At 39.5% G+C, this 27922-nt stretch overlaps 1 protein-coding gene and 1 long non-coding RNA gene across 2 annotated transcripts in view; one reads left to right on the plus strand and one right to left on the minus strand.

Annotated features, from left to right (window-relative positions):
- Positions 1-1190: 1190 nt before the first annotated feature.
- On the minus strand, positions 1191-14534 carry DNAJA2 (DnaJ heat shock protein family (Hsp40) member A2). The gene is made up of 9 exons (XM_055551107.1): positions 14341-14534; positions 12866-12925; positions 12348-12571; positions 9999-10079; positions 9621-9754; positions 7874-8070; positions 3317-3461; positions 3054-3181; positions 1191-2518 (listed from the first exon to the last, which is right to left on the minus strand). Exons 1-9 carry the CDS (start codon positions 14416-14418, stop codon positions 2327-2329), a joined length of 1239 nt encoding a protein of 412 aa, XP_055407082.1. The 5' UTR covers positions 14419-14534; the 3' UTR covers positions 1191-2326.
- LOC129630590 (uncharacterized) overlaps positions 13993-27922 on the plus strand; it is a 39911-nt gene continuing 25981 nt past the window's right edge. Inside the window, exon 1 of the long non-coding RNA XR_008703747.1 lies at positions 13993-14118. This is a non-coding gene — a long non-coding RNA (uncharacterized LOC129630590). The remainder of the gene's footprint in view (positions 14119-27922) is intronic.

Raw genomic sequence — 27922 nt, forward strand, 5'->3', positions numbered from 1 at the left:
TGTTTCCAGTCCACATATTGAAGCCAAGACCCCAACACTCGAAGTATGGAGTCCTAACCACTGAACAGCCAGGGAATTCCCTGCACTTTTTTTTAAAAAGTAGATTTAAAGGTGTATGAATTGTATTTCAATAAAGCTGTTGTAAAAGGTTCTTTGTACTGATGATACATGCTTATTCTTTAGACAGATGCTCTATAACAGAGCCAGTAGCTTCAGCGAAATAACCTTAACAAGGTTTTATTCCCCTTCTACATGGTTCACTTCTCTGGTGGCTCAGCTGGTAAAGAATCCACATGTGATACAGGAAACCCTGGTTCGATTGCTAGGTCAGGAAGATTCGCTGGAGAAGGGACAGGATACCCCCTTGAGTATTCTTGGGCTTCCCTAGTGGCTCAGCTGGTAAAAAATCTACCTGCAATGCGGGAGACCTGGGTCCTGTCCCTGGGTTGGGAAGATCCCCTGGTGAAGGCAACTACCCATTGCAGTCTTCTGGCCTGGAGAATTCTGTGGACTGTATAGTCCATGGGGTCACAAAAGAGTAGGACACAACTGTAGCGGCTTTCACATAGTTCACTACTACAATTCAAAAATCTGGGTAGAACTGAAAGAAAGACTGCACTGTACAACTGTTTTACAAACCTTTATTGGAAAGGCTACAAACTTTGTATTGCCACTGCATTTCTTTTGCTTAAAGTGTTGCGGGGGGGAAGTAACCTTGGATACAAAACTACTACGCTGTTGCATCTTGCCCAGGCTGGTTGTGAAAGTTTTTGTACAATGGAGGTAGAGTGGATAGGGCAATAATTTAAACCTCACAGGCCTTGATTAATGTAAGGACCTTTTTTTTTTTCCCAGGTTCTAGAAGACCTACAAATAGACTACAAGTACTACAAATAGGCTCAGGGATGGCATAATATATTTAAAATTTTTAATTTTCAGTTTTCTCCCATTTGTCTTTTACAAACGTATCTACAACTGATCTATTTTTTCCCTAAAATGAGTGTGTTCTAAAAATATCTACTCTGGGAATGAAAAGAAGATAACAGAAAATGAAAAAGCAGTATATCCTTTTCATAGCAGTTTTACCTGATTTTTCTCATACCAGCCTAAGAGTCTTACCTTTCTGTAAAAGAATAGTAGTAATCAATGCTTCCCCCAGTCTCAAATATTCAACTTAATGGAGACAAGAGAATCTTTAACTTAACATTTAATGAGAACAGAGCATTTTAACAGGTTCTATGCAGACATGGTTCTAATACTGATTTGCTGTTACCTTATTTTTTTAAACAGAGTTGGGTGTGGAAATACAGAGGCCAGGTTAACCTGGCCCCAGTACTCAGGATCATGAGTTACATAACTTAGATGTCCTTGACTCTACAAAGCATTAATTGAAGCCAATAAAGCCCGTTTCTACCAATGTATCAAACTTTCTCTTGTCTTTTGAAACTATAAAATGGGCATGAGCCTGAGGCTTAAGCTTCAGGCCAATGGGTTTTTAAATACTGTTTAAGAACCAGAGCTAGGATACATTCTCCAGTTTAAGGATAGATTTTACAGTTCAAATTATGTCCTTAAGGAAAGATTTTACAGTTCAAAATATGTTCTTCTTTCTAAAAATGTGAGACAAAGAGTAATTTACACCAACTGCTTTTTATTATTCAGTTCCAGAAACCTTTCACAAGATGGTAAAAAAAAAAACAAACAAAAAACCCAAAAAAAAAAAACAGGTGGGGGCAGGGGAGAAAGAAAGAAAGAAAGAAAAAGAAACACCCCCTGACCCCACCCAAAACTTTACAACCACAGCTCAGCTAATGATATTTTTTCCATTGTTCCCAGTCAGCTCCAAACCCATTGTGTGCAAAGCCCATTTTCCCATGCATCTAAGTGATAGACACAGGCTATGAGATTCTTTATTCTATTTGTAGCAGCTTATGCAGGTGCAGCCAAACACAAAGCTTCAGGACAAACTGTACACAAACTTTACAATGTGGGAATTGAATTTAAAATATGAAACATAAAATCTACACAAAACTGATAAAAATCAAGCACAGATATCAGGACTGAAACTTATAACCCATGTGTGAAAGGGAGTCTTGTTTCCTTTCAAGTGCTTTATTCTGCTATAGAACAGTCGAAATGAAGATGTAAAGCTTTGTGGTTAGTTTAAATTATACACTCTGTAGATACTATACCAATTTTAAAAGTTACACATAGACCAACAGATGTCCATCAGTTCATCTGGGCTGACCAGACCCTCCAGCTGGATTGCAGAAAACAAACCAGGCCAATGTGGAAAGAAAAGCCACCTGTGCAATCTGTTTGCAGTTTACTGATGGGCACACTGCACTCCTGGTCCATGATGGCTACTGCTTTCTTCATCAGAGCTGTCATTATAGGCTTCACGCCTCTGGCCGCCTCCTGAGCCCCGAGTGCTATCAAATTCTTGAAGCTCTACCTCCTCAGTGTCTCCAATAATATTTGGAACTTCTGGTCTAGATGGCAGAAGATCTTCTAATTCCTTCATTAAAATGAACAAAAATAAGATTAGCTTGAAGATTATTATCTACTATCAATTTCCCTTTTGATACAATCCAAGGTGTATGTTTGACAGTTAAAATCTTTGCACTTCAAGCCAGAGATCACAAATGGATGACCCACAGACCAAATCTAGACATCTTTTGTGCAACCCATCTATTGATTAGAAAACAATAAACAGATTTAATCGCTAACATTTAAACACTGGAAAACTTCACATTAGACATGTCTTCCTGCATGAACGACCAGGAGATGCTAAGCTGGGGTAAGAGACCTGCTCTCCAGAGTCCCATTCCTCCTACCCCCACCTCATACCGGCTGCTTATGCCTTCACTATTCCCGACTTGGCCCCATAAACTTTCACATCAGCTATTTCCACTTTAAAAAACAATGAGGCCAGACCATCAATCACTCAAATTAATAAACTATGTGATCTAATCTTAGCACCCAAAACAAATGGTAAGTGACAAAGAAACAACTATCATTAAACTTTAAGTCATCTGTTGCCTAATACTTACAGAAAGTTTATCTGGGTTGATCCAGTTGTTTTCAGGAAACTGCACATCAAACTTTATGTAAAGATCACCTTTTTCAAAGGGATTACGATATTGTGGCATTCCTTCACCTCGAACTACACGAACACATCCTATTATTTGAGTAAATAAAGGGGAAGATATTAAGAATTTTACCCAAGAAAGTGCTCAATAATAAATGTTTTTTGAGAGTCACCCACTGTAGAAGATTACAGAGAATCTTAGATCAGACAAAAATCAAGATTTACCTGGCTCAATTACTTTGCCAGGGGGGTATTTCACCACAATCTGACGTCCATCAAGGTGCTTAAATGTGAACTGAAACCCACAAAGAGCTTCAACAAGTCCTATCTTATATGTCATGTGCAAATCATTCCCATCTCTCTGGAACACCTACAAATGAAGCAAACAAGAAATAGCGGAACTATGGAGGCGTGCTCTGTTGTGCTGTGTTACTTCAATCAATTCAAAACCTTAATTCTACCATTTACTGCAAAAGTCAAATTGCCACCATCCCTAAGTTCCCTAAATGTATCAATATATATAAGGAAATCTAGCTATTCAGAAGTAATATGCTAGAAACTTCGATCACGAAAGAATTAGAATTGGGAATACAATGGCTCATAAGGCACAGCTGAAGCTTAAAAAACAGAACCAAGTATATTTTACAATTATGGCCCATTTCTGAACCATGAGGGAAAAGGTGTACAAGGCCCAGTGGGATTCTGTAGAACAGGTTCACCTGGAATTTCCTCCAGACATGATTCTAAGAGGGGAAGGGGAAGGCCCAAGCTCAACTAAAACAGCTCAACCAGTAAAAGGGCTCAAATCCCACACTTCATTTAAGTATGAACAAGTTTTACCTAACCTAAGATACAAAACTTGCTTAGGTGAATGCAAACCAAATGCTGACGGAAGTTGGCTTATTTAATGCACTATAAGCCTATGGACTATGTAATGCAAAGATTATTCAACAAGCATTTTAAAAAATGTTTCTGAGCATTCAACATGCAGGAAAAAATACATCCAATTTCACACATGCCCAACTTACAACTTCTGCTTCTTAGAATTTTCAAATATCTATACTAACTTTTGAAATTTAACTTGAAATAAAATTAACTGCAGTGAACAGTCACCTAGATTTTTTTCAATAGCCTCTCTTCCAAAGAATAAAGCTGGCTGGTTAATTCAGAGGAAAGGAAATCTGAAAGATAGACTCTTTCCCTAAATTATCCTCCTAAACTTACCTACGAGTAAAGTTAATCTCAAACCATTATCTTGACAATTGGTCCTGGACCAGGAGCTTCAGCAGCACCAGGAAACTGGTTAGGAATGAACATTCTTGGGCACCATCCAATACCCACTGCATCAGAAACTATGAAGGTGAGGCCCAGCAATCTGTCGTTTTAATAAGCCCTCCAGGGGATTAGAACGTATACTAAAGCTTAAGAACCACTGAATTTATATTACCTACATTGAGTTTACTGAGGTCTTTCTTACAATCGTAGGAAAAGTTAATTTAAGTAAGGTTTCTTTAATGCAGGACTTTTTAATGCTTTTGCAAATTTGTAAAATGAAAGTGTTTCTGAACATCTCATTATATTATTGTTCCAAGAACCATCCTTAACCAAGTATCATTTTGTTAAAGCAATATTAGAAGGAGCAAGAAGACATATTATGTTCTTGGATAGAGGAACTCAAACTAATTAAAAAAAATGGTATTAGGGTTGATTCTTGTGAGGTAGGGGGCCTGCAGCAAGGGTGGTTAGATTAGACAATTAGATGCTAAAATTCAAACAGAAAATAAACAGGCAAGCATGGCCAGGAAATTTTTGAAAAACAAGACTAATGAGATTACCAAGAACCAGACAATAAAACACTTAAAAGCTGAAATAATTTCTGAAAAATAGAGAGACTAGTTATCACCCAATGTTACCCAACACTGTGGTTCTTTGCTGTACAACTTCATTATGACAGCAAAATCACTGAAAACAAACACACACCTATACTGAAAGATGATACACATGCATACACATTACTCTCAAAATTGCATTATTTTTTTATCAGAAGATTTACATTCTGTTTCAAGCTACAGAACCCACCCTGATCTCATGGCCTCACAATTCCTACAAGTGTTGAGAATTTTTAAACAAAAAGCCCCAAGCAAAATACAAGCTTGTTCATGAACTAGTTCAAACTAGTCAATTTTTCTTAAGAGGGTTAAGAATATTCTCAGTGGTATAAATTAAACAAGATGCTTAAATCTCATTTTGGGCTCAAATTTACGTTACCAGTCAATAAAACCCAGAAGGAAAAATCTTTGACCTCTTACTAGATGAACTTCCATTCTAGCCTTTATCATCGTCTATTTTCTACTTTAGACAACCAGTAGCATCTGCTATCGCCCCACTCCAGTACTCTTGCCTGGAAAATCCCATGGACGGAGGAGCCTGGTGGGCTGCAGTCCATGGGGTCGCAAAGAGTCGGACACGACTGAGCGACTTCACTTTCACTTTTCACTTTCATGCACTGGAGAAGGAAATGGCAACCCACTCCAGTATTCTTGCCTGGAGAATCCCAGTGACGGGGGAGCCTGGTGGGCTGCCGTCTATGGGGTCGCACAGAGTCGGACACGACTGAAGCGACTTAGCAGCAGCATCTGCTATTTGTTAGAAATTCCATGCAATTCCACTGTAGCCAATAATTTTAGAGGTTGATTTAGTTCCAAATGCCTCCTCACAGTTCCCAGAAAGAAGAGCAGGTTATTCTTTATCTCATTTGATTCTACACTATCTTTCTGAGGGATGAGTTTTGTTTTTAAGTATGCAAAGCCAAGTCCAGGGAAACCAAAACTAGTAGTACATGGGAGCCAGAACTTAAGTCTCTTGTCTCTAAGAACAGTGATTTCTATTTTGTAAAACCCAATATACTTACAGAATATTTCAACCCATAAGATGGAATTCTAGAAATTATTCCTTAAAAAAAAACCCAAAGCAATCTAGGGACCCTTGTCATTGGCAGGTTTGGCAATACTCACAAAAGGACAAGATATATTGCAATTTATAGATTTTCACTTTCACAGATTTGCTGAGGCAATAAATTTGACTACCATTCCTTGAGAAAGGCTAGTGCAGTAGTAAGCCAGTCTAGTGAAGGAATGAATCGAATCAAATTCCCAGAATCTGCATCTCAATATGGCTTTATTCTCTATTGGATTCTTAGTAATTTTAAAAATTTATTTGTAGAAATCACCATTATATGGGAGAAAATTTTATTGTGAACTAAAAAAGGTGGCTGACTTGTGATCTCGACTTCCAAAGGAACTCAAAATAGCAATGCAATCAAATACAAAGCCAGGATTCTGTCAAATGCTTCTATATTGAAGAACTAAGTGAAGTAAAGTGAAGTCGCTCAGTCGTGTCTGACTCTTTGTGACCCCATGGACTGTAGCCTGCCAGGCTCCTCCGTCCATGGGATTTTCCAGGCAAGAGTGCTGGAGTGGACTGCCATTTCCTTCTCCAGGGGATCTTCCTGACCCAGGAATCGAACCCGGGTCTCTCACATTGCAGGCAGACGCTTTACCGTCTGAGCCATCGGGGAAGCCATTCAAGAATTAAGTGGGCACCAAAGCTCCACGCATGTTCTTCATGAATGAAAAGGTCTATAATATACTCCACTGCACATGTAAAACATACAGATGCAATGGTATAATCAAAATAACATACTCCAGGCCACAGTGTTAGCTCAGTTCATTTTCCCATGTACATTAACACAGCAGTCCCCAAACTTCTGGGCACCAGTTTTGTGAGTTCTTCCTGGACTGTGGGGTGGAGGTGGTGTAACAATGTTCAGGCAGTAATGCAAGCATGGGGAATGAGAGGGAGCAGCATATAAAGCTCCACTCAAGGTCCAGGGGTTGAAGACCCTTCATTAACAGATACAATACTGAGTCAGTCAGAAATTTAAAAACAGGGAGTTCCCTGGCAGTCATGTGGTTAGGATTCAGCACTTCCACTGCTGTGGGCACAGGTTCAACTCCTGGTCAAGGAACTAAGCTCCCACAAGCCACAAGACGCCCCTGCCCTCCCCTACCCCCAAAAAGAGAACGAGAAATTTAAAATGCAATGTTTTTAAAACTGAAGAACTTTTTTTTCAAGAAAAGCTCACATGGATACCCAGTATGTAAAACAAATCAACAAAGCAGTACTGAAGACTGACACCATCACCAACTCACCAACCATCGAAGGAGCTCACAGGGAAAACTAAGCTGCCTACATTATCTGGTCCAATGCCTTATCTTCATAAACAAGGAAACGGGGGAACAGACACAGCAGGATTACTTAAGGTTACAGTGCCAGTCAACGGCAGAGCTGGGACCAAGGTCAGCTCCTACCATGCTTCTGACAGCACCTGTCTTGCTGGTCTACTGAACAAGTCAGTTCTTATGAACTCAGCCAAACCATGTAACAACTTCATCTATATTCAATGCTTCTTCAGGGAACTCAAACTGATCTAACCTGTATCTTGGGCTTCCTTCATAGCTCAGTAGGTAAAGAATCTGCCCGCAATGCAGGTGATCCGGGTTGGATTCCTGGGTTGGGAAGATCCCCTGGGGAAGAAAATGGCAATCCACTCCAGTATTCTTGCCTGGAGAATCCCATGGACAGAAAGGCCTGGGGGGCTACAGTCCACATGGTCGCAAGAGTCGGACATGATTTAGCAACAAAACCATCACCAACCTGTATCATGCATACAAGACCCATTTCTGATCTTCTGAGGCAAAAAGAAAACAAAAAGGAAATTACCTCATGTTCTTTTTCTTGTAGCAAAAGAACAATGTCTCCTGGTTCCACTCCTGGGGCCTGGTCTGCTTCCCCAGTAAATGTAATTCTCTGTCCATGTTTCATGCCTTTGTCTACATGGACTTCAAGAATCTTGACTTCTTTAATCACTTTCTTCCCTTCACATTTTTTACAGCGGTCCTTTTCATTAATTACCTCTCCTGGAAAAAGAGGTCATTCAAACTTTCAGCAAGGGTACTATATTGCACTCTTAAGTAAGACAGGTCCTGATAACACCTTTATTCGCTAAATAAATTTCCTGTACTTCTTTAACTGCTACCTGAAGTTTTCATGAACATTCTTAGGAACAAAACTCACATCTTACTGCAGATTACCTAAAGGACCCAGCTACTCTATTCCAGAGTATAAAATATCTTAAATAACATTATCTTACCTCCTGATATTACTTCCTAAAGTTAAAACAAAGCCTGAGGATCAAGCAAACAAAATGGGTGGTCAGACACTAGAACTTCTACAAATGCTTCATTTTTTGTTTTAGTTTCATTTAAATTTAACAATGGAGCGACAACCCAAATAAAAATTTAAACATCCTTTATGACTCCAACAGTTTTTTCTTCCATGTATTCTGAAATATTTGATCAGTGGTATAAGAAAATAAAACTGAAGTCATACAATAGTATTATCATGAAAAAAATACCATCAATTTCTAATGTCTGATTATTGGCACACTTAAATGCTTAGGTGACATATAAATGACTTTAGGAACACTGCTTCTGCAAGGTATGTTCTGCAAAGCACCAGTTCCTTAAAATGGTAATGGCACATGGGAAAAGATTTCAGTCAACTCCAATTTCTTGACTGGGAAATGTCAGCAACTTTAATAGGGTAAAATGCACTAAGACTCTTCAGGAGGGAACTATGATATGTGGCTTCTCAAAATTATCTTGTCACTTTCAGAAGCAATTTGGAAAAGGGTGTTCTAGAACTGTCCAATATAGCAGCCATTAGCCACCTGAGGTTATTTAAGTTTAAAATAATTAAAAGCTCAGCTCCTCAGCCACACCCTGGTGGCTAGTGGCGACTACAGTAGCCATTACACACACAGAACCTTCCAGCACAGAGAAATCCTTTTGGACAGCACCGCTCTAGAACAGGGCTGGCAAACTAAGGCTCACAGGCCAAACTGGGCACGCCTCTGTTTGTGTAAATACTGTTTATCCAGAAGACAGTCATGCCCACTTATTTACATATTATCTGTGGCTATAAAAGTGCTAAAAGGGTAGAAGAGTAGCAGTTTCAAAAACCATTAACCTACAAAACCCTAAAATATTTACTTCTGTAAAATAAGCTTCAATTATAACGATCTATCCTCAAAAGCTAACTAAAGTTTACAGTAAAATCCTCTACTTATCAGAATGAGAACTAAACAATTTGCTATCTCCCTTTTACCTTTTAATACATAAAGGATAAGTAAACAACAACAAAAAAATACAAAAGGACAAAAAACTTTGCCCATCTTTTTGGAAAAAGACTAACATTCCACTCAACATAATATAAATTTACTGTTTATCAGTGTTCACTGGGCCTATGCAAAAGGAAATAATATTTTTGCATTTTTAAAAATAACTCTCTACCTTTTACAATACTATGAATATAAAAACACGTTGAAAAAGAAAATCTGTAAGCCTCTCCAATTTCTGCATCCCCAATCCATTCCAACAGAAAGGCAGAGAAGCACCGGCATGCGTACCTTCTCCATTACAGTCAGAACACACAGACTGCATCTGCTGCACCATCCCTGGAGCCAGCTGTCTGATCATGATGCGGACACCTCGACCCCGACAAGCACTACACTTCTGAACAGCTCCAGACTTCCCACCTTGGCTAAAGCAAGCAAAAGTATAAATTAGACTTTTCCCCCGCTAGGTCATGAAAAATGGGAATTGTGCTTTTTACCTCCATCTTCAACCCCCAAAGACTGGAATTTTAACCAACTTTCAGAGGTATCAGAAACTGTTCTGGGTTGGGTAGTCAGTTTGAAATCATGAATAATTTTTATTTGATATAGACTCAACACATGACTCAAACAACAGATGAAATTTATTTCATAACCAGGAAACACACTCACCCACTGCATGCACTACAGAGTACATTCTTGCTAAGCTGTAGTTTGGTTGTCTTGCCATTATACAGGTCTTCTAAAGATACTCTGTGGAGAAAAGAATTAGATCCAAATTTTGCCAAGTTGTCTTAAATACAAGAAAGGATTAGCTGCTACAGCTAATTTCACTGTAACCTTTTAAACAAAGAATTCAAGAACATCTTACATTAAGTCAACTGAGTGAGATTTTATTTTGTAGCTCAAATTGTTTATGGCTATAAATACTTAAAGCCAGAATGTAAAGGATCAAGCCAATAATTGATTGTGCTGTATTTTCTGATAAAGCTGATAACTACATAAATTCAAAACATCACACCTTCTTCTAGCCTTAGACAAAACCTTCACCTAATCCAACCCTTTGAATGAAGCAAAATTATTATCCTCATTTTAGAGGACAAAACTGAGGCACAGAGAGGTTAGGTAACTTGGCCCCAGATCACACAGGCAGTCTAGCTCCGGAGTCCATGCTGTACTGTAAGCCTCTGTCTCCTTCAAGGACAATTCAGAAAGGCTACAAAGTTATATTACAATTTCTGGGAGACGCTCAGATTGGGTATCTCTTAAAAAAAAAAAAAAAAAAATTGGCTTTATTATACTGTAATAGAGAATAGGTTTCCAAATAGAAAGCCTATAAGCTTTCAATGTCTGAAAAACCCAGAGAATTATAAGCAAAATTTGAGCAACTTTTACAAAAATTCCAAAGGGGTCCATGACCCCCAAATGGTCCAGATAAAAAGCCTATTACAAATCCCAACTGATAAACCCCAACTTGCTTTTATTCACACAACATATTTGAACTGCAGGACCATTCATTTTCAAATAAACCTCAAAAAAAAAAAATCTATTTATATCAAAGTCTCAAAAATATTCATTTATAACTTGGAAACAGCTTGCATTTAACTTGGTTTTACCCTTCTCATAGTGTTTTAAAATCTTCTTTAGTAGTAAAGTGAAAGTGAAGTCGCTCAATTTACTTTAAAACAAAGGAACAAAAATATTTTTTAAAAAATTAAATAAAGGAACAAAAAAGTTAAAACTACCTGGCAAAGCACCTACATTATTTTGCAGCATTCGAAGCTAAAATTTTTGTACATTCTAAATAGTGTAAGAATAAAGCACTTAAGGTCAAAACATTACCAACACTTCTAAACTACAGCATATCTAGACCTTAGACCAAAGTACTTGGTTCCATCAGCCTTTTATCTTCCTCCTCCTAAGAACCTTTAACCATTTACATGATAGGCAGGTCTTCTTTGCCTTACATATTAAATCACAGTTAGTATGCAACACTACTACATAAGAGGTCAGCAAGAAAAATCGTTATTTCAATAAACATGGCAAAGAAAGGAAAATGCGGGTAATGGTCTAGTGAAGCTGGCACTCTCCACCAGTGGGGCTAAACTGACACATCCTCTAAAGACAATATAGTTGTATTATTTATCAGCCTCAAAACACTGACACCTCAGGAATCCCCACCAATGAGAGACAAAGCTGTATATAAAGATACAGCAGCACTATTCATTACAGGGAAAAAACTGGTTAACATCCTATAGAAAGGGAATGAATAAATAAATCACAGAATGCAATATTATAAAGACATCCAAAATGAAACACTGTAATGAAAAATTTAACAAATCATGCTTTACGGTCCCCTTATCTACTCAAATGTATAAACTAGATAATATGAAACATTTTAAATACACACTTGAACTTCAGTGTCATGCATTTGTTAGTAAAACCATTACTGGTTCATGAAAAATTAACAGATAAAAAGATTTCACAGAATGTGCAAAGTAAAATAGCTATTTTTATCTTGGATTCACAGTCTAAGGTAAGATACCATTCATATGTTGGCAGGTTAATGTCAGGCTTGAAGCCAGCAAGCTCCATGAAAATCAATTCAGGAGAGCTCACACTGAGGATCAAGTAATACGTGACTGTAACATGTCAACCAACCAGTCGGATGGTCACTCCCTTTGTAAGTTTTTAAATTAAAACTAACTCAGAAGGTTTAAATACTTCAGAGAAAAGAATCTTAATTGAAATTTTAAAAACAAGAAGCCTCAGAAGCATATACCAAAACCACCTTCCCACTCTGTAAAAACACCAACCATCCTTTAAGATCTGTCACCAAATACCAACACCCAGGTTATTAAATTCAACTTAGTCAGCCTATGAGGACAGTATGGCAAATGGAAGATTTTTTTTTCTGATTAAAGACAGAATATTTTTTGATACTTTTCCTCTCCTGTACTGAATACTTCTACTTGGAAAGAAAGTGCTTAGTATTTTTAAAGAAAAAAAAGAGATATTCACTTGAGTGGATGCATCATGTCTTCTCCTCTTCTTCTGCCATTTCGACTTCTGCTCTGATTACCCATGAAGCTAAATAATCCTCCACCAAAGATGTGAGAGAAAATATCATCCATGCCACCACCTCCACCGCTACCTTCCCGAAGACCTTGTTCTCCATATCTGTCATATAGTTCGCGCTTCTCAGGATTTGATAGTACTTCATATGCAAAACTTATTTCTTTGAACTATGAACAAAAAGGAAAAAAGGAAAACAGTTGGATTTTCAAATAAAGGACTAGGGAAAGGCTACAGGAATCTAGAATTCATTTAATTCTAAGAAAAGTTACAGGTGGTCCTATTTACCAACTACCACTACCCAGAATGTTAGTATCCCTATTATAAAGTCCAAAATATTAACATAAAAATGTGGCTCTATGGGCATAAGTGGACTTTCCTTACAACATTCCCTTTTTGTCCAAAAAGGGCAATTTAAGTTTAAAACAAAAATCTCAGGGGGAAAAAAGTCTCAAATAACTTACTTTGTCACCAGCATTTGGATTCTTATCAGGATGGTATTCTTTGGCTAACTTTCTGTATGCCTTCAATAAAAGATTAAAAAAAATAAGGTTACATATAAAGACCAGTTTAAAGACCTGCTGAGTACTAACTTTAACATCCAAATTTATGAGAAGCAATACTTCCATTGGCACCATTTACTCAATAATAACAAAGTAAACAGTAGTTACATTAGAAAATACATTATACTGAAGACAGACGCAAACAATAAAACAAAACCACAGAGAAAAACAAAACACTGAAACACCCCATATTTTTACTATTGTCAAACGTCTTTGATGGCCAGTAACCACACCAAGAAGACTCCAACAAACTCTAAAAAATTAAGCTAAGGTAAGAATCCAGGCTCATGATGGCTCCTCTAATTGTAGTATCAGGAAAAAGTCAAGACAATCTCCTATGTCATGTTTATTTTCATACGCTGAAATGACTGTGGTCTCAATTGGAGTGACTTCAGTCTTCGCGAAGCTGCATACATTTGGGTGACTGAGCTATAAACCATTTAAGCGTTCATTCACAGATAGATGAATTATGTAATAGAGAACAGCATTTCCGGTAAGGTAACAGGAAGTCCTTTTACTCTGAACTGTATCCGTCCCACTGCCTAAGAAGCATTCTCATTTTTCTAAGCTTACAAATCCGGATACTCTTAAGCCCCGTGAAGATGCTATGGGACTTAAATGTCTCAAATGCTTTGAAATCCTACGAGGAAAGAGTCGCAGCACAGCAAAGAGCGATAATGAGGCCTTCTATTTATTTTTAGTCAGTGTACACTCAGGTGTTTGGCTGGGACCCATGGCTTCTTCCTGAAGCGGGTAGAGAACATCTGGGTTACCTGCCTACAGAACAATGCACCCAAACACAGACCCACGCCACCTCCGGGTCGACAGGCGAGGGAGGAAGCCGGGAGAAGCTCCCCAGCCGCGGCTCCCAGGAAACATCCCTAAGCTTCCCCAAGCAGCCAGCGGGGGCGGCCTCGACCCCTCCACCAGGCCCCAAATCAGTCCCGATGCAGCTCGGGCGCCGACGTCCGCGGCGTGGTCAACTCCTCTCCTGGGGCTAGGATGCGCTGGGCGCCTTGGTCCAACCTGTTTTTCCAGGGTGGTGACCTCCGCATGAGCAAGGCCAGGCAGGCAGCTGCCTCCCGGGAGCGCCCGGCCTCCAGCGCTCGCCGGGGGAGGGAGGAAGGAAGCGTTTTCGTAGTGTTTGCGCAGAGGTGGGTTTTATTTGCTGCATCTGTGGGCGGGCGGGCGGGGACGGCGGCCCAAGGTCAGCCGAGGCCGGAGTGCGCGGCACGACGCGGGCCGATCTCGCCGCCGGCCCCCAGCCTGGGCCGGCCGCCGCCGGCTCGCGGGCTGCTCCGCAGCGCGGCCTGGCCGTCCTAGTCGCGCAGGCCCGCGCCCCTCACACCTTGCCCAGCCGGCCCGCGCCCCAATACCTTCTTCAGCTCGTTCTCGCTGGCGCCAGGCGGGACGCCCAGGATGTCGTACAGTTTCGTGTCGGCCACGTTCGCCATGGCGGCCGGCCGGGCAGCGCTCAGGAAAGAAGGCGGAGAAGGAGGAGGAGCGGAGCCGGGCCCCAAGCAGCGGCAGAGGTGGCGGCAGCGCAGGCGGAGACAGTGAGGAAGCGGAGGTGGGGCTAAACTTTAACCTGACGCACGGCGCTCCGTGACGTCGCTGCGCAGAGCCCGCCGCGAGCGCAGGGGACCGTTGGGGTCGTGGGTGGTGAGGAAGCATGCTGGGTACTCTTCTAGATTGAGGCTATGGGCTGCCAGATGAGGTCCAGAGTAGAAACCCGGAGAACTAACTCTTCATGGGGCTCTCAGGGACATTAACTCTCTCCAGAGGCATTTATTGGGGGTACTGAAAGGATGAAGAAGCCGATGCGGCCCACGCCCGCCCCTTCGGTCCACTTCCAGTCCCGCCGTAGAGAAAGTCTGTTACGGGCTCGCGGAGGTCGTCCTCAGAGTTAAAAGATGCCGCCCGCGGACCCTGTGGGTCTGGTTCCCTCCGGGCTTAAGATGAAAAACATGTTGTAGGACTTGAATGGTGTTTTCTATTAGGGCATTTTCAAGCATTCACCAAAAGTAGTGTATTAAACTGTTCAACGGTTAGCTGCATTTTGCCGATTTTGTTTAATGTATTCCCCCATACCCCCTACTTACAGTGTCTTAAGGGAAATCATTCGTTTATAAATACTGTGTGTGTGTATACCTATAATTTTTTAAGGCATGGTCACATCCCCACATGTAATGAAATGAATTCATCTAATTCCTAATCTGCATTTGAGCCTAGTGGCTCAGTCATGTCGGACTCGGCGACCCTAGGGACTGGAGCCTGCCAGGCTCCTCTGTCTATGGGATTCTCCAGGCAAGAATACTGGAATGGGCAGCCATTCCCTTTTCCTTCGGATCTTCCCTACCCAGGGATGGAACCTGGGTTTACTGCATTGCAGGCAAATTTTTTAGGGACTGTTTAGACTTTCACCATTGTCCCATGTCCTTTCACATTTGGTTCGTAGCATCGAGATGCACAAGTTCCACCCCTTGCATCTGGATCAAGTGCCTAAGTCTCTAACTTGGTATATAATAACTTTAAAATTAGTCAGAGATCTAGATGGTATCAGCAGCCTGGTTGGGCGCATAGTCATCTGATGATTGTTGCCCATGATTTAGGTTCAGAAAATGTTTGCCATGCATCTAGCCACGGACTACCTTGTGGCTCAGCTGGTAAAGAATCCGCCCGCAATGCAGGAGACCAGGGTTCGATCCCTGAGTTGGGAAGATCTCCTGAAGAAGAAGGAAAGGCTACCCACTCCAGTATTCTGGCCTGTAGAATTCCATGGACTGTATAGTCCATGGGGTCGCAAAGAGTCGGACACGACTGAGCGACTTTCAGTGTTTACCACGTGCTAAGATGTATGGTCTCCTGTTCTGGTGGAGGGGAGTGTTACAGAATAATAAGTCATAATGCCTAGCTTTTAAACTCACTAATGATTTATGAAGATAGAAAAAACAACATCTTTCGATCCTTTGGAACCTGATCTAGTATGGTAATAAAGACTCCAGCATAGGCATCTCATTTAGGATAACCATTTCTCCCTGGCATTCCTCCAGACCTAGTTTGGAGGGCTTTGAGTGCCAAGCCAACGAGTTGAAATTTATCCTGAAAACCCTGGGGAGTAATTGAAGTCATGATTCTCTTTTCACCTAACTCGTCTGTTTTTCTCAAATCCTGACCAAAATGCTGCTCTTTGAGTGAAGTCCTTCTTGACTCCATAACCAGTTGAACATTGCTTTCTTATTTGAATTCCCACTACCCTTGGCTTGTGGAACTTGAATGGTATTTCGCTGTGAGTCTGAGCTCCATTAGTAGGTTCCTTAGGGGAAATGCACTCTTCTGTTTTTGAATGCAGATGGTCTAGTTTTGAATGCAGTAAAGGCCCCGATAATTTCAATTCCTCCACTTCCTTTTCACATTTTGAGTGGTTCATAAGAGGCAATATAAAGTTGTGGCGGAGTTAAAACGCGTAGGCTGGTAGCCTGGCTCTGCCATTTATTAACAACATGACCTTGAGCAAGTTACTTAACTTTTCTGAGGCTGTTGCCTCACATGTAAAATGGGGTTTAATAGTTTTTATATCATATCAATAGTTTTATATCATATATATATCATATATATTAATAGTTTTATATAATCTGATGATTAAAAGAGTTGATATACAGTACTGAAAACAGGAGCTAAAACCAAGTGAGTATTAGCAACTTTTTTTGCCCATTTGCCTATAAACTGTCACCACATCTCTATTCATTGTCTTTATCTAAATTCTTGGCTTTCCAAGTGGGATTTCCCAACTTCATTGCCTATGTGGAATAGTCCTCAGTCCTTCTTGGTGATCTCAGCTATCCCGTTCTCCCTGCTTGCTGATTACCGGATTCTCTCCTTCCTCCATCCATTCCTGTTCCACATGAGATTATGAACTAAAAACTTTGTCTGAATTGCAGCTTTGTATAGTTGAACTATTGTATAGTTCATTATTTTATTTTCATCTTATTTTCTTTCTGTCCATAAAGAGTCAAACTTCTATTTGTTCCAGTTTTACTTAATTTTTTTTTTTTGCAAAGATTTTCCCTTGGTTAGATTTTAGTTTCTGTTTTCTAGTGAAGAATAGCTGGGTAAGTCCCACCACCACCACCACTCCCACCCAGGTCAGATTTACTTTACTACCTGACTGAAATCAGTTGTCACAGCTCATATTTTTATTTTCATTTACTTACAATAATTCCTCCATTTCTGAGCATTAATTGTAGTCAGCATTGTTATTTGCTAATGTTTTAGGTCAACAAGTTATTTCAGAAGAGTTCTGTGTGCTTCAGCTGACACATGCTCTCCTCCCTGTCATCACATACTGAGTCAAACCTGGGTCAGGGTGAGCACTGTAACATTTTCAGCCACTGACTTTGTATTTTTAAGATAGCTCATTTATTTTAGCTCCATATTTAGCTAGTGCCGTGAAGGGAACAAGATCTTTATCTCATTTCATGTTTCAGGCATCATAAAATGCTGAGTCACAGTGCATCTGAGGGCTGCTCTCACTAGGCAAGTGATTTAAAGTTTGAAGTTGGAGTGATTTCAGATTTCTGCCAGGTTTATATTGTTGTTCAATTTCTTTTTCTTTTTTAAATTGACTGTGCTTGTGTAATGTTGTGGGATTGGGAGTAGGGTGGAGGTGGATAAGGACTAGGGAGAGACTGTATGAACCAGAAAGGCCCTTCATATTGTTCACAGCTAACTGAATACAGTACCATGAGGTCCATGCTTTTAAATAGTCTTAAATATACTGAAGCGACTTAGCAGCAGAAGCAGCAGCAACAGCAGTAAATATGTAGTTCAGGCAGTTCAGACAGTAGTTTTGCTTTCTGCCTTTTATCTAACTAGTGTGTGTGTGTGTGTGTGTGTGTATGCATGTGTGTGTGCACTTGAATGTTTATTCTGCTATTGTGTGGAATGTTCTGTAAATCTAACTAGTTTTGAATGTACAGAGCAGATGATGCCAGTTGAAATATTTGTCAGGGTATACAGAAGACATACCCTTGTCATGAGGATGTTAGTACAATTAGAATTGATGATTGTTGGTACTCTGAGAAAAAAAAATTGTGGAGTTTGGATCGGCTGGATAATCTGCATTCCTTGCAGTTCCTAAACTAGATTGTTTAGTAATAGTACAGCGTGGTTATATAGGATATATATGTATATGTGTGTGTATATATTGTACATACACAATACAGTGTTTCTATGAACTGCCTTTTAGTGTCATTTTGTGCATGTTCTTAGTTGCTTCCATAGGATACATTTCTAGGATACTGTTAATATTTTCATTTTGTCAATTTGCATGTGAAGAGCACATGCTTTTGTTCTGGCATATAATCTTAAAATATTCTGAAGTTGTGGGTTTGCTTAATAAAATTTCCATACCTTAAGTGTTAGAACAATTGTTAATAAACAATTGACAATATAGATTAGGAAAATCGTCCAAAATCTATACTGACATTTAAGTATCAAATATATCTATATATAAATATGTATGTGTGTGTATGTACACATATACACACACATATATACATTTATATACATATGGTGTACATCATTGTATAGCTCCCCAGCTAACCTGTTAAACCCTGTCACATCAAACCTTTCTTGTCAATTAGCACATTTAACTTTTCAGTTTGCTTATATCATTGCAATGGTATAGTAAGCAGACAAACTGGAAAGTTAAACCATTTGTTTAGGGACAAATAATGGGGAAAATATGTCTATATATTTATCCACTCATTCAACAAATATGTATTATGGACCCATTATGTGCTGGGCATTTTTTAGGGTAAGGGATACAATGATAAACAAAACAAAATCCTTTCCTTTACAGAACTTACATTCTAGTGGTGAAGACAGGAGGTAAACTAACAAGTAAATACATGGTATAACAGATGAAAAAGAAGAAAGATAAGGAAGTATTGGGGTTGGACAGTATTTTTATTTTCAATATTTGGGGAAGACTTCATTGATAAGGTGACATTTGAACTTTAAAGAAAGTGATGGAGTTAGCCACAGGAATATTTGAGAAAACTTTCCAGGCAGTGGGCAAGCAAAGGCCCTAAGGCAGGACATGCCTGCTATAAAGCATGTTCTTTATAGAGGATGGAGGCCAGTATGGCTGGGTGACAGCAAGTGAAGGAGATAGTACAAGGAGCTAAAGTCAGAGATGTTGTCAAAGACCCAGTTAGGTCCATTGTAAAGACTTTGGCTTTTACTCTGAGTGTGATGGGAAGCCTTTAACAAGATTGACCAGAAGAGAAACAGAAACTAAGTGACATTTTAAATGGGGTGTGGAACCTCCCTGGCGGTCCAGTGGCTAAGACTGTGAGCTTTCAATGCAGGGGGCCTGGCTTCTGGTCAAGAAACTAGATCCCACATGCTGAAAGAAAGATCAAAAGTCCTGCGTGTTGCAGCTAAGACCCAGTGCAGCCAAATAAATAAATATTAAACAAATAAATGCATCCAGTAACTGTGTTGAGAATCTATTGTAATAAAACCCAAGGGAGGAATGACTTGGGCCCAGGTTGAAGAGGTGGAAGTTGCTGAGGAATGGTCAGATTCTGGATATATTTTTAATTTGGAACCGATAGAGTTAAATCTGGGGTGGAAATGGTAAAAATAAGCATTCATGTTAAATTAGAGATGCTTATTATACATTCAAGGAGCAATATTGAGTAAGCAGTGGGTTTATAAGAATGGAGTTGGAAGGGCTGCAGTTTAGATGTAAATTGAGGACTCCCTCAACACATTGATGGTATATAACTTAAGACTTGCTAATCTCACCTATGATAGTTTACTCAGTAACTACACATTAGAACCCCTGGAGGAACTTTTTAAAGATTCCAATGTCCTCCCAGAGGTCCTGACTGAACTGATCAGAAATAGAGTAAGGCATTACATTTTTTAAAATAGTCTATTTTTGAATACTTAGATTGTTATAGTTTTTTTTCAACATAGTAAATGTTTTTTTACATTACAATTTTTTTTTAACATTGTAAACAATGCTTCTATGAACTGCCTTATAGTCTAATTTTTGTGCATATTCTTAGTTGCTTTCATAGGATACATTTCTAGAATATTGTTAATATTTTCATTTTGTCAATTTACTCCTGAAGAACACATGCTTTTGTTCTGGCATATAATCTTAAAATATTCTGGGCTTCCCTTGTGGCTCAGCTGGTAAAGAATCTGCCGGCAATGCGGGAGAGCAGGGTTCGATCCCTGGGTTGGGAAGATCCCCTGGAGAAAGGAAAGGCTACCCACTCCAGTATTCTGACCTGGAGAATTACATGGGCTGTATAGTCCATGGAGTTGCAGAGTCAGACATGACTGAGCAACTTTCACTTTCACTTCACTGCTGAGATGGGAAAAGGACATGGAATGATTGGCTAATACTCAGCAGGAGGGCAGAAAAATTGTCAAAGGGCTTGGCAATAGCCTTTAAAATATTCTATAAGTGTGGGTTTTTTAAAAAAATTTCCATACCTTAGTTCATTTAGTTTAGTTCAGTCACTCAGTAGTGTCCGACTCTTTGCGACCCCATGAATCGCAGCATGCCAGGCCTCCCTGTCCATCACAAACTCCTGGAATTCACTCAGACTCACGTCCATCAAGTCAGTGATGCCATCCAGCCACCTCATCCTCTGTCATCCCCTTCTCCTCCTGCCCCCAATCCCTCCCAGCATCAGAGTCTTTTCCAATGAGTCAACTCTTCGCATGAGGTGGCCAAAGTACTGGACTTTCAGCTTTAGCATCATTCCTTCCAAAGAAATTCCAGGGCTGATCTCCTTCAGAATGGAGTGGTTGGATCTCCTTGCAGTCCAAGGGACTCTCAAGAGTCTTCTCCAACACCACAGTTCAAAAGCATCAATTTGTTATTAAACAGTTGATAATATAAATTAGGAAAATCACCCAAAATCTATAGTGACATTGAAGTGTCAAATCTTTTTCCTAGACATAGTGCTTAAAGGTCTTAACATTGTTTAATCAGAAGAAATTGTTGCTAAGAATTTCTTCTGATTAAACAATGTAAATGAACAGAATCCAGAAAGTTCATTCAATTCTGACTTAGTCATTAAGGTAGTCACAATCTGGAAGTCAGCTTAATTTTCTTATCAGATACCTTTTTTCTCAGTACATTTCATCAGGTTAAAACAAATCACAGTATCAAAGACACACAGTATAAAATGTCAGTACACAAGGATCAGGGCTACCCTGTTAGGTATGGAATTAGGAAGCTCAATTGCAGGAATTCAGGCAGCATGGACCAGGATGGCAACAGTAAAAATGGAGAGGCGTGAATGAATTTGGTATCAGTTCAGTCGCTCAGTCGTGTCCGACTCTTTGCGACCCCATGGACTGCAGCATGCCAGGCCTCCCTGTCCATCACCAACTCCCAGAGTTTACTCAAATTCATTTCCATTGAGTCAGTGATGCCATCCAACTATCTCATCCTCTGTCATCCCCTTCTCCTCCCGCCTTCAATCTTTCCCAGATAATATGGATGAATCTCATTGCTATTTCCAGGTATTTCTCCCTCCCATATCCTGAAAACATAAAGCCTTTAGTTTTTAGTCACCAGATAACATCATTTACTACCTGATTGTCAGTTTATTGACCCTTATTATTCCTCTTATTTCTCTTGTAGCTCTTGGTTTGTTTACTCTCCAGCTTCACTTCTGTCTTAATTTTTAGCTTGAAACATGTATAAATGATCCTTCTAACACCCTGGCCTCTCACTTACTTGAACTCACATTCAATGGTCTTGTCCTCCATTGCCATGGAGCTACTTACTCTGGTGGTTTTATAACTTTGTCATTGCCAAACTCTCATTAATCTCATTCACTGATTACCACTTATCTTTCCACTCCCTCTAATACTCCGAACCCAACAATCTTTCAACCACACCAGGACTGGATTTAGCAAAGTGGAGACCATTATGAGAATGGAACAAGGACTTTTAAAGTGTATAGTGGAGAGATGATAATGTTTGATGGTGGATGTCAGAATGTAGTACTATCAATGGGTTATGGGGTCCTGGTCCTATAGGGGGATGGATTTGATATAGTAATAGATGTTTGAAAGATGAGAAAAATTGAAATGATTTCATATTTTTATTTGAGGCACTAAAGTGGTGGTAAAATCATTTACAGAGATGAAAAAGGCTAAGAAAGGAGCAGATTTGGTGGTTATATGAATCAAGACTATTAAATATTTTGGCAGAGTTAAATTTGAAATTCCAGTATCTAACTAGAAATGTAGACTAAGGAATCAAATCTAATTAATCACTTAGAGCTCAAGGAAGAGGTCAAGGCTGGGATAGAAATTTTGCAACAGTTATCCTAGGTGGCTTTCAAAGTCTGGGGAGTGGTTGAAGTCACCTTCTAGGCCCAGGGGAAAGGAGGAAAAACAGTCACAGTTTAAGAGGGCTGCACTTTCAATCTGAATAAGAAGGCAAAGTTCATAGGAGTTGAGGCTATGGGAATTTTGATGGGCAGTGAATTCCAGAGGGCAGAGAGGAAGAATTTCAGACTTAATTATTTTAGACCCAATCGACAGGAATTTAAATTTTTACTTCAAATTTTTTCCAATTCAAATCTGGTGTGATCTGGCTATGAAAACTCTTGAATGGTTTATTGTTGTTGTTCAGTCACTCGGTCATGTCTGACTCTGCAGTCCCATGGACTGCAGCACACCAGGCTTCCCTGTCCTTCACCATCTCCCGGAGTTTGTTCAAACTCATGTCCATCAAGTTGGTGATGCCATTCAACCACCTCATCCTCTGTTATCCCCTTCCCCTCCTGCCTTCAATCTTTCCCAGCATCAGGGTCTTTTCCAATGAGTCAGCTCTTCACACCAGGTGGCCAAAGTATTGGGAGTTTCAGCTTCAGCATCTGTCCTTTCAATGAATATTCAGGACTAATTTCCTTTAGAATAGACTGGTTGGATCTCCTTGCAGTCCAAGGGACTCTCAAGAGTCTTCTCCAACACCACAATTCAAAAACATCAGTTCTTTAGCACTCAATCTTCTTTATGGTTCAGCTCTCACATCCATACATGACTACTGGAAAAAACCATAGCTCTGGTTTTTCCAGAATGGAAAATGGTTTTCTAGGATGGTTTATTGCAGAACTTTAATTAAATCAAAAGATGTTGGCTATTTTTCCAATTCTAGCGTAATCAAGAGTCCTAACACTTTCTCTCAAAATATCTGGGTCTGAAGGATTTATCAGTTTCTTAAAGGAAAAAGAAAGAAAGAAAAAGAACTTGATTCAGCCTACCTTAGAGTAGGCTGAATGAGTAGACTTAAATGATTATAATCATTTAATCATTTCATTAAATGATTTTCAAATCACCTATTCTTCAGTTTCATCTATCTCAACTTGAATGTTTCTTATACCTATGAATTTATGAATGTAGACATCTTGGTGACAATAAAGTTATTTTAAAATTTATTTTAATTAATATATTTATGTCATTCAAAATTATACAAAGAGAAATCTTGCTTCCATCCCTGTCCTCTTCACCCCTGTTTACCTCATACCAATTGCCTGTATTTCTTTTCTTTCCATCATTTTTTTATACAAGTCAAGCAATTTAAATTTATATTCTTATCTCCACTTCTTTTTAATATAAAAGTATAATGCTATAAATATATGCTCTGCTCTGCACTGTATTTGAACTAAAATCCTCAAAATCCTTCCACATCAGTACATAGAGATTTTCCTCATTCTTTTTTTCTCATAATAGTAAAAGATGTTTATCAGTTTTCACAATCAATAACTAGACAAAAAATAAAAGATAATTACAATTGCAAGCCATAATGGGAACATGATTAACTTAACAATATAAAATAATTACATACTATTTGGCAGGGGGTGTCAAGCAGAGTGATGTGGTAAGTGGAAGTGCATACATGCGCTTCATTCACCCAGCCAGTCTATATCTTTTTCGGTTGTTGCATTTAATCCATTTACATTTAAGGTAGTTATCAATATGTATGGGCTTCCCTCATAGCTCAGTCGGTAAAGAATCTGCCTGCAATGCAGGAGACCTGGGTTCGATTCCTGAGTTGGGAAGATTCCCCTGGAGAAGGTAATGGACATCCACCGCAGTATTCTTGCCTGGAAAATCCCATGGACAGAGCAGCCTGGCGGGGTACAGTCCATGGGTTCGCAAGAGTTGGACACGACTTAGCGACTAAACCACCAAACCACCATCAATATGTATGATCCTATTACTGTTTTCTTAATTGTTTTGGGTTTATTTTCTGTAGGGCTTTTCCTTTCCTTGTGTTTCCTTCCTAGTGAAGTTCCTTTAGCAATTTGTTGTAAAGCTGGTTTGGTGGTGCTGAATTCTTTTAACTTTTGCTTGTCTGGAAATATTTTGATTTCTCCAACAAATCTGAAGGAGAGTCTTGCTGGGTAGAGTATTCTTGGTTGTAAGTTCTTCCCTTTCATCACTTTAAATATATCATGCCATTCCCTTCTGGCTTGTAGAGTTTCTATTGAGAAATCAGCTGGTAGCCTAATGGGAGTTCCCTTGTATGTTATTTTTCATTTTTCCCTTGTTGCTTTTAATATTTTATCTCTGTCTTTAATTTTTGTCAGTTTGATTACTATATGTCTCAGTATGTTCCTCCTTGGGTTTATCCTTCCTGGGACTCTGTGCTTCCTGGACTTCGTTGACTATTTCCTGTCCCATATTCAGGAAGTTTTCAGCAATTATCTCTTCAAATATTTTCCTAGAAAACAAAAATATTTCTCAGAACCTTTCTCTTTCTCTTCTCCTTCTGGGACCCCTCTAATGAGAATGTTTGTGCATTTGATGTTGTCCCAGAGGTCTCTTAGGCTGTCTTCATTTCTTTTCATTCTTTTTTCTATATTCTGTTCTCTGGCAGTGATTTCCACCATTCTGATGGGAGGGACTGGTGGTAGGAAAAACTGGGTCTTGCTCTGGTAGGCAGGGCCTTGCTCAGTAAAGCTTTAACCCAATGATAGATGGGGTTGCACTCCCTCTCTGGTAGTTGTTTGGCCTGAGGTGACCCAGCGCTGGGGCCTAGGGCTGTGTGGTAGGGTTAATGGTGAACTCCAAGGCGATTTATGCCAAGAGGGACCTGCCAGTGCCCCCATCCCTATGGTGAGCCCCTGCCAACCCAGGCCCTGCAACACTAGCAGGGAGTTTTGGTTTAGTCTCCTGTGATCACTGCTCCTCTCCTCTGGGTTTAGGAGCATGCAAAATTTTGTTTGTGCCCTCTAAGACTGAGCTCTCTGTTTCCCTCAGTCCTCTGGAAGGCCTATAATCAAATCCCACTGGCCCTGCAGACCAGATTCCCTGGGATTCCCAGTCCCTTTGTCGGATCCCCAGGCTGGGAAGTCTGACAGGGGGTTCAGAACTTTCACAATAGTGCGAGAACTTCTTTGTTATTATTATTCTCCAGTCTGTGGTTCACCCACCTGGCAGGTATGGGATTTGATTTTATCAATATTGTGCTCCTCCTACCTTCTCACTGCAGCTTCTTCTTTGACTTTGGATGTGGGGTATCTTTTTTTGGTGGGTTCCAGTGTCCCCCTGCTGATGGTTGTTCAATAGCTAGTTGCAATTTTGGAGCTCTCGCAGGCGGAGATGAGCACACATCCTTCTACTCAACCATCTTGAACTGGACTCTTCATTCTTTTTTGTAGCAACATACATTGTGAGAACGTACCATGATTTATTTAATTAGCTCTTTTTGATGGACAATTGGCCTGTTATCTAGTAACTAAGATATGTATCTATCCCAGAGATGAAAATACCTTAGAAGTTATTCTTTATTTACCAATTTCAGGAAATAGGATCAAATTCTTCAGCGATATTCTACAAGGGTGAAAAAAGTCTTGAGTTTATTTTTGATAGCTTAATTTTTAAAGGAAATTGCTTTAATCAAAAGAAAAATTCCAATTTTCTTAAGAACAGAAGGTATTGTTTTCAGATATCCTAGAATTCTAGGTCAACATAATGGAGACATTTCTTTAGCTGTGGTTTAGCTGTGAACTTGGCTAGCAGATTTATTCTTCTAAAGAAACAAACTACTCAGGTCCAACTGGAAAAATACACAGAAGAAATCCAGAAGATTCTTGGCCTTGACGATGGAAGCCCTCTTTTTGCTCTCAAAGAAATCACAATAGAATACTCTTTAGGGGGATCTCCATGAGCAATAAAACTCACTGAAATGATTATTGTTCAAGTCTGTGTCTCCTTGGAAAGAAGATTCCATTCTGAAATTTTCTTTCAGCAAATCTAACTATTTAATTTTTTTTCCCAGCCAGATTAGGGGGCTTGCAGACTAATAAGGTTTATGAATGAATAGCTCTTGTTATCTAAAAAGCCAATGGTGACTTGAAGTGAAGTGCCTCACCTCAACTCCTGCAAGAATTTCTTGTAAGAGTTCTTTTATCTCTTTTCTTAGCAGGATTAATTAAGTTTTAAAAGTTAGTTGTTAGTCATCTAAAAATTGCTCCACAACTTCGAAAAGTCCACAAGTTGTGGCTGTTCTCCTTTGCTGAAGTGGTCCTCAGTAACAGCAACTAACATTCTAACATTTATTGAGTGCTCACTCCTACCAGGTACCATAGAATGGGCATGGCCTCTTTCCTCAAAGAAACCATCATGAAGATAGCTTCAACACTGCTGTGTTTTCCAGCAGTTGGATTCCACAACTGGAGGAACATTGAGATGTGAATGTGGTTTATCACTAATAAAAAGATTTCAATTGCTCTTTGGAGATGGGAGATGCATACTATAACTATAATTGTATAGATACTGTAATTGTAGGTTCCAGGATGCTCTATTAGGCTAAAGGAAATGCCCATCTGTAGACTGTGCAAAGACCAAAGTCATGGTTCTCATGTCCTGTTGTGCAGTAGGTTTTCTGAGGGTGAAAGTAATTTAAAGATCACTTCCTACTTTTCTGTAAGTTTCATGGGAGCAGAAATTATATCTCTCTTGCTTGTTTTATTTCCTCTACTTTAAAAAGTGCTTTGTACATAGTGGTAAAGTATTAAAATGACAGTTAGCCACAGTTAGGAAAACCTTATGGGGGGAAGGGATGGGAGAGCAATGTAGTAATTGGTATTGTACCACTGGGTGGAATTTGCAGTGAGAGAGAAAGATGGGACATAGCAACTCTTAACATAGCATGGACAGGTGAGAATTTATAGTCAAGGAGCAAAGTGGGGATCAGTGGGTAGAAAATTACTAGGAAACAACATCAGAGGTAACGGGAGATTCTGCTAAACTGACCTAACAGGCTTCTTGGTAAAGGCAGCCTAGGGTGATCAGACATCATCTGAGAGACCATAGTGGTTGAGGAAGCTGTTAAGATATAGAGGGTGATGAGGTGTGCAGGATGGAAGATTCTGGCTAAACTGATTTATCAGGATTCTTGTTTAAATTGGACAATGCAGTAGATGAACACAGAAGTCTGGAAGTCAGGTTGAGTTGAAAAAAAGTTCAGGGGAATGTGAATAAAGTTTGGTCAATGAGAGAATATTTTTCAAAAGAAAGCAGTCAATTATCTGTGGAATGGATAATGAATAACAATAAATTCCTTGTATAAAATATTCATGTATTCACCCATTTGTTCCTTTCACAAATACCTAAGTGAAATATTTATATAGACACTGTTCTAGGCACTTGGGAAAAAAAAGTCAGTGAACAACACCCAGATTCAATTTCTATCCTCATGGAACTTATATTCTAGTTGTAAACAAGATAAGTAAGTAAAATATATATTAAGTTTGATAGAGACCAGTGCTTCAGAGAAGAAGAAGCAGAGAAAGAGAATAAGAAATGTTGGGAGAAGGATATAGTATTGAAATGGTAGATATGATGTCCGGAGAAGACCTCCCTAGATGGTGACATTTAGGTAAAGCCAAGATATAAATG

The sequence above is a fragment of the Bubalus kerabau genome, chromosome 17 (genome assembly GCF_029407905.1).
Source record: "Bubalus kerabau isolate K-KA32 ecotype Philippines breed swamp buffalo chromosome 17, PCC_UOA_SB_1v2, whole genome shotgun sequence".
Lineage (NCBI taxonomy): Eukaryota > Metazoa > Chordata > Mammalia > Artiodactyla > Bovidae > Bubalus > Bubalus kerabau.

Coding starts and splice junctions, on each gene's coding strand:
- DNAJA2 (XM_055551107.1), bottom strand. CDS start 14,418: ATGGCGAACGTGGCCGACACGAAACTGTACGACATCCTGGGCGTCCCG. Junction 12,572..12,865: donor ATCCAAATGCTGGTGACAAA/GTAAGTTATTTG, acceptor TTTTGTTCATAG/TTCAAAGAAATAAGTTTTGC. Junction 9,755..9,998: donor CTCTGTAGTGCATGCAGTGG/GTGAGTGTGTTT, acceptor TGCTTGCTTTAG/CCAAGGTGGGAAGTCTGGAG.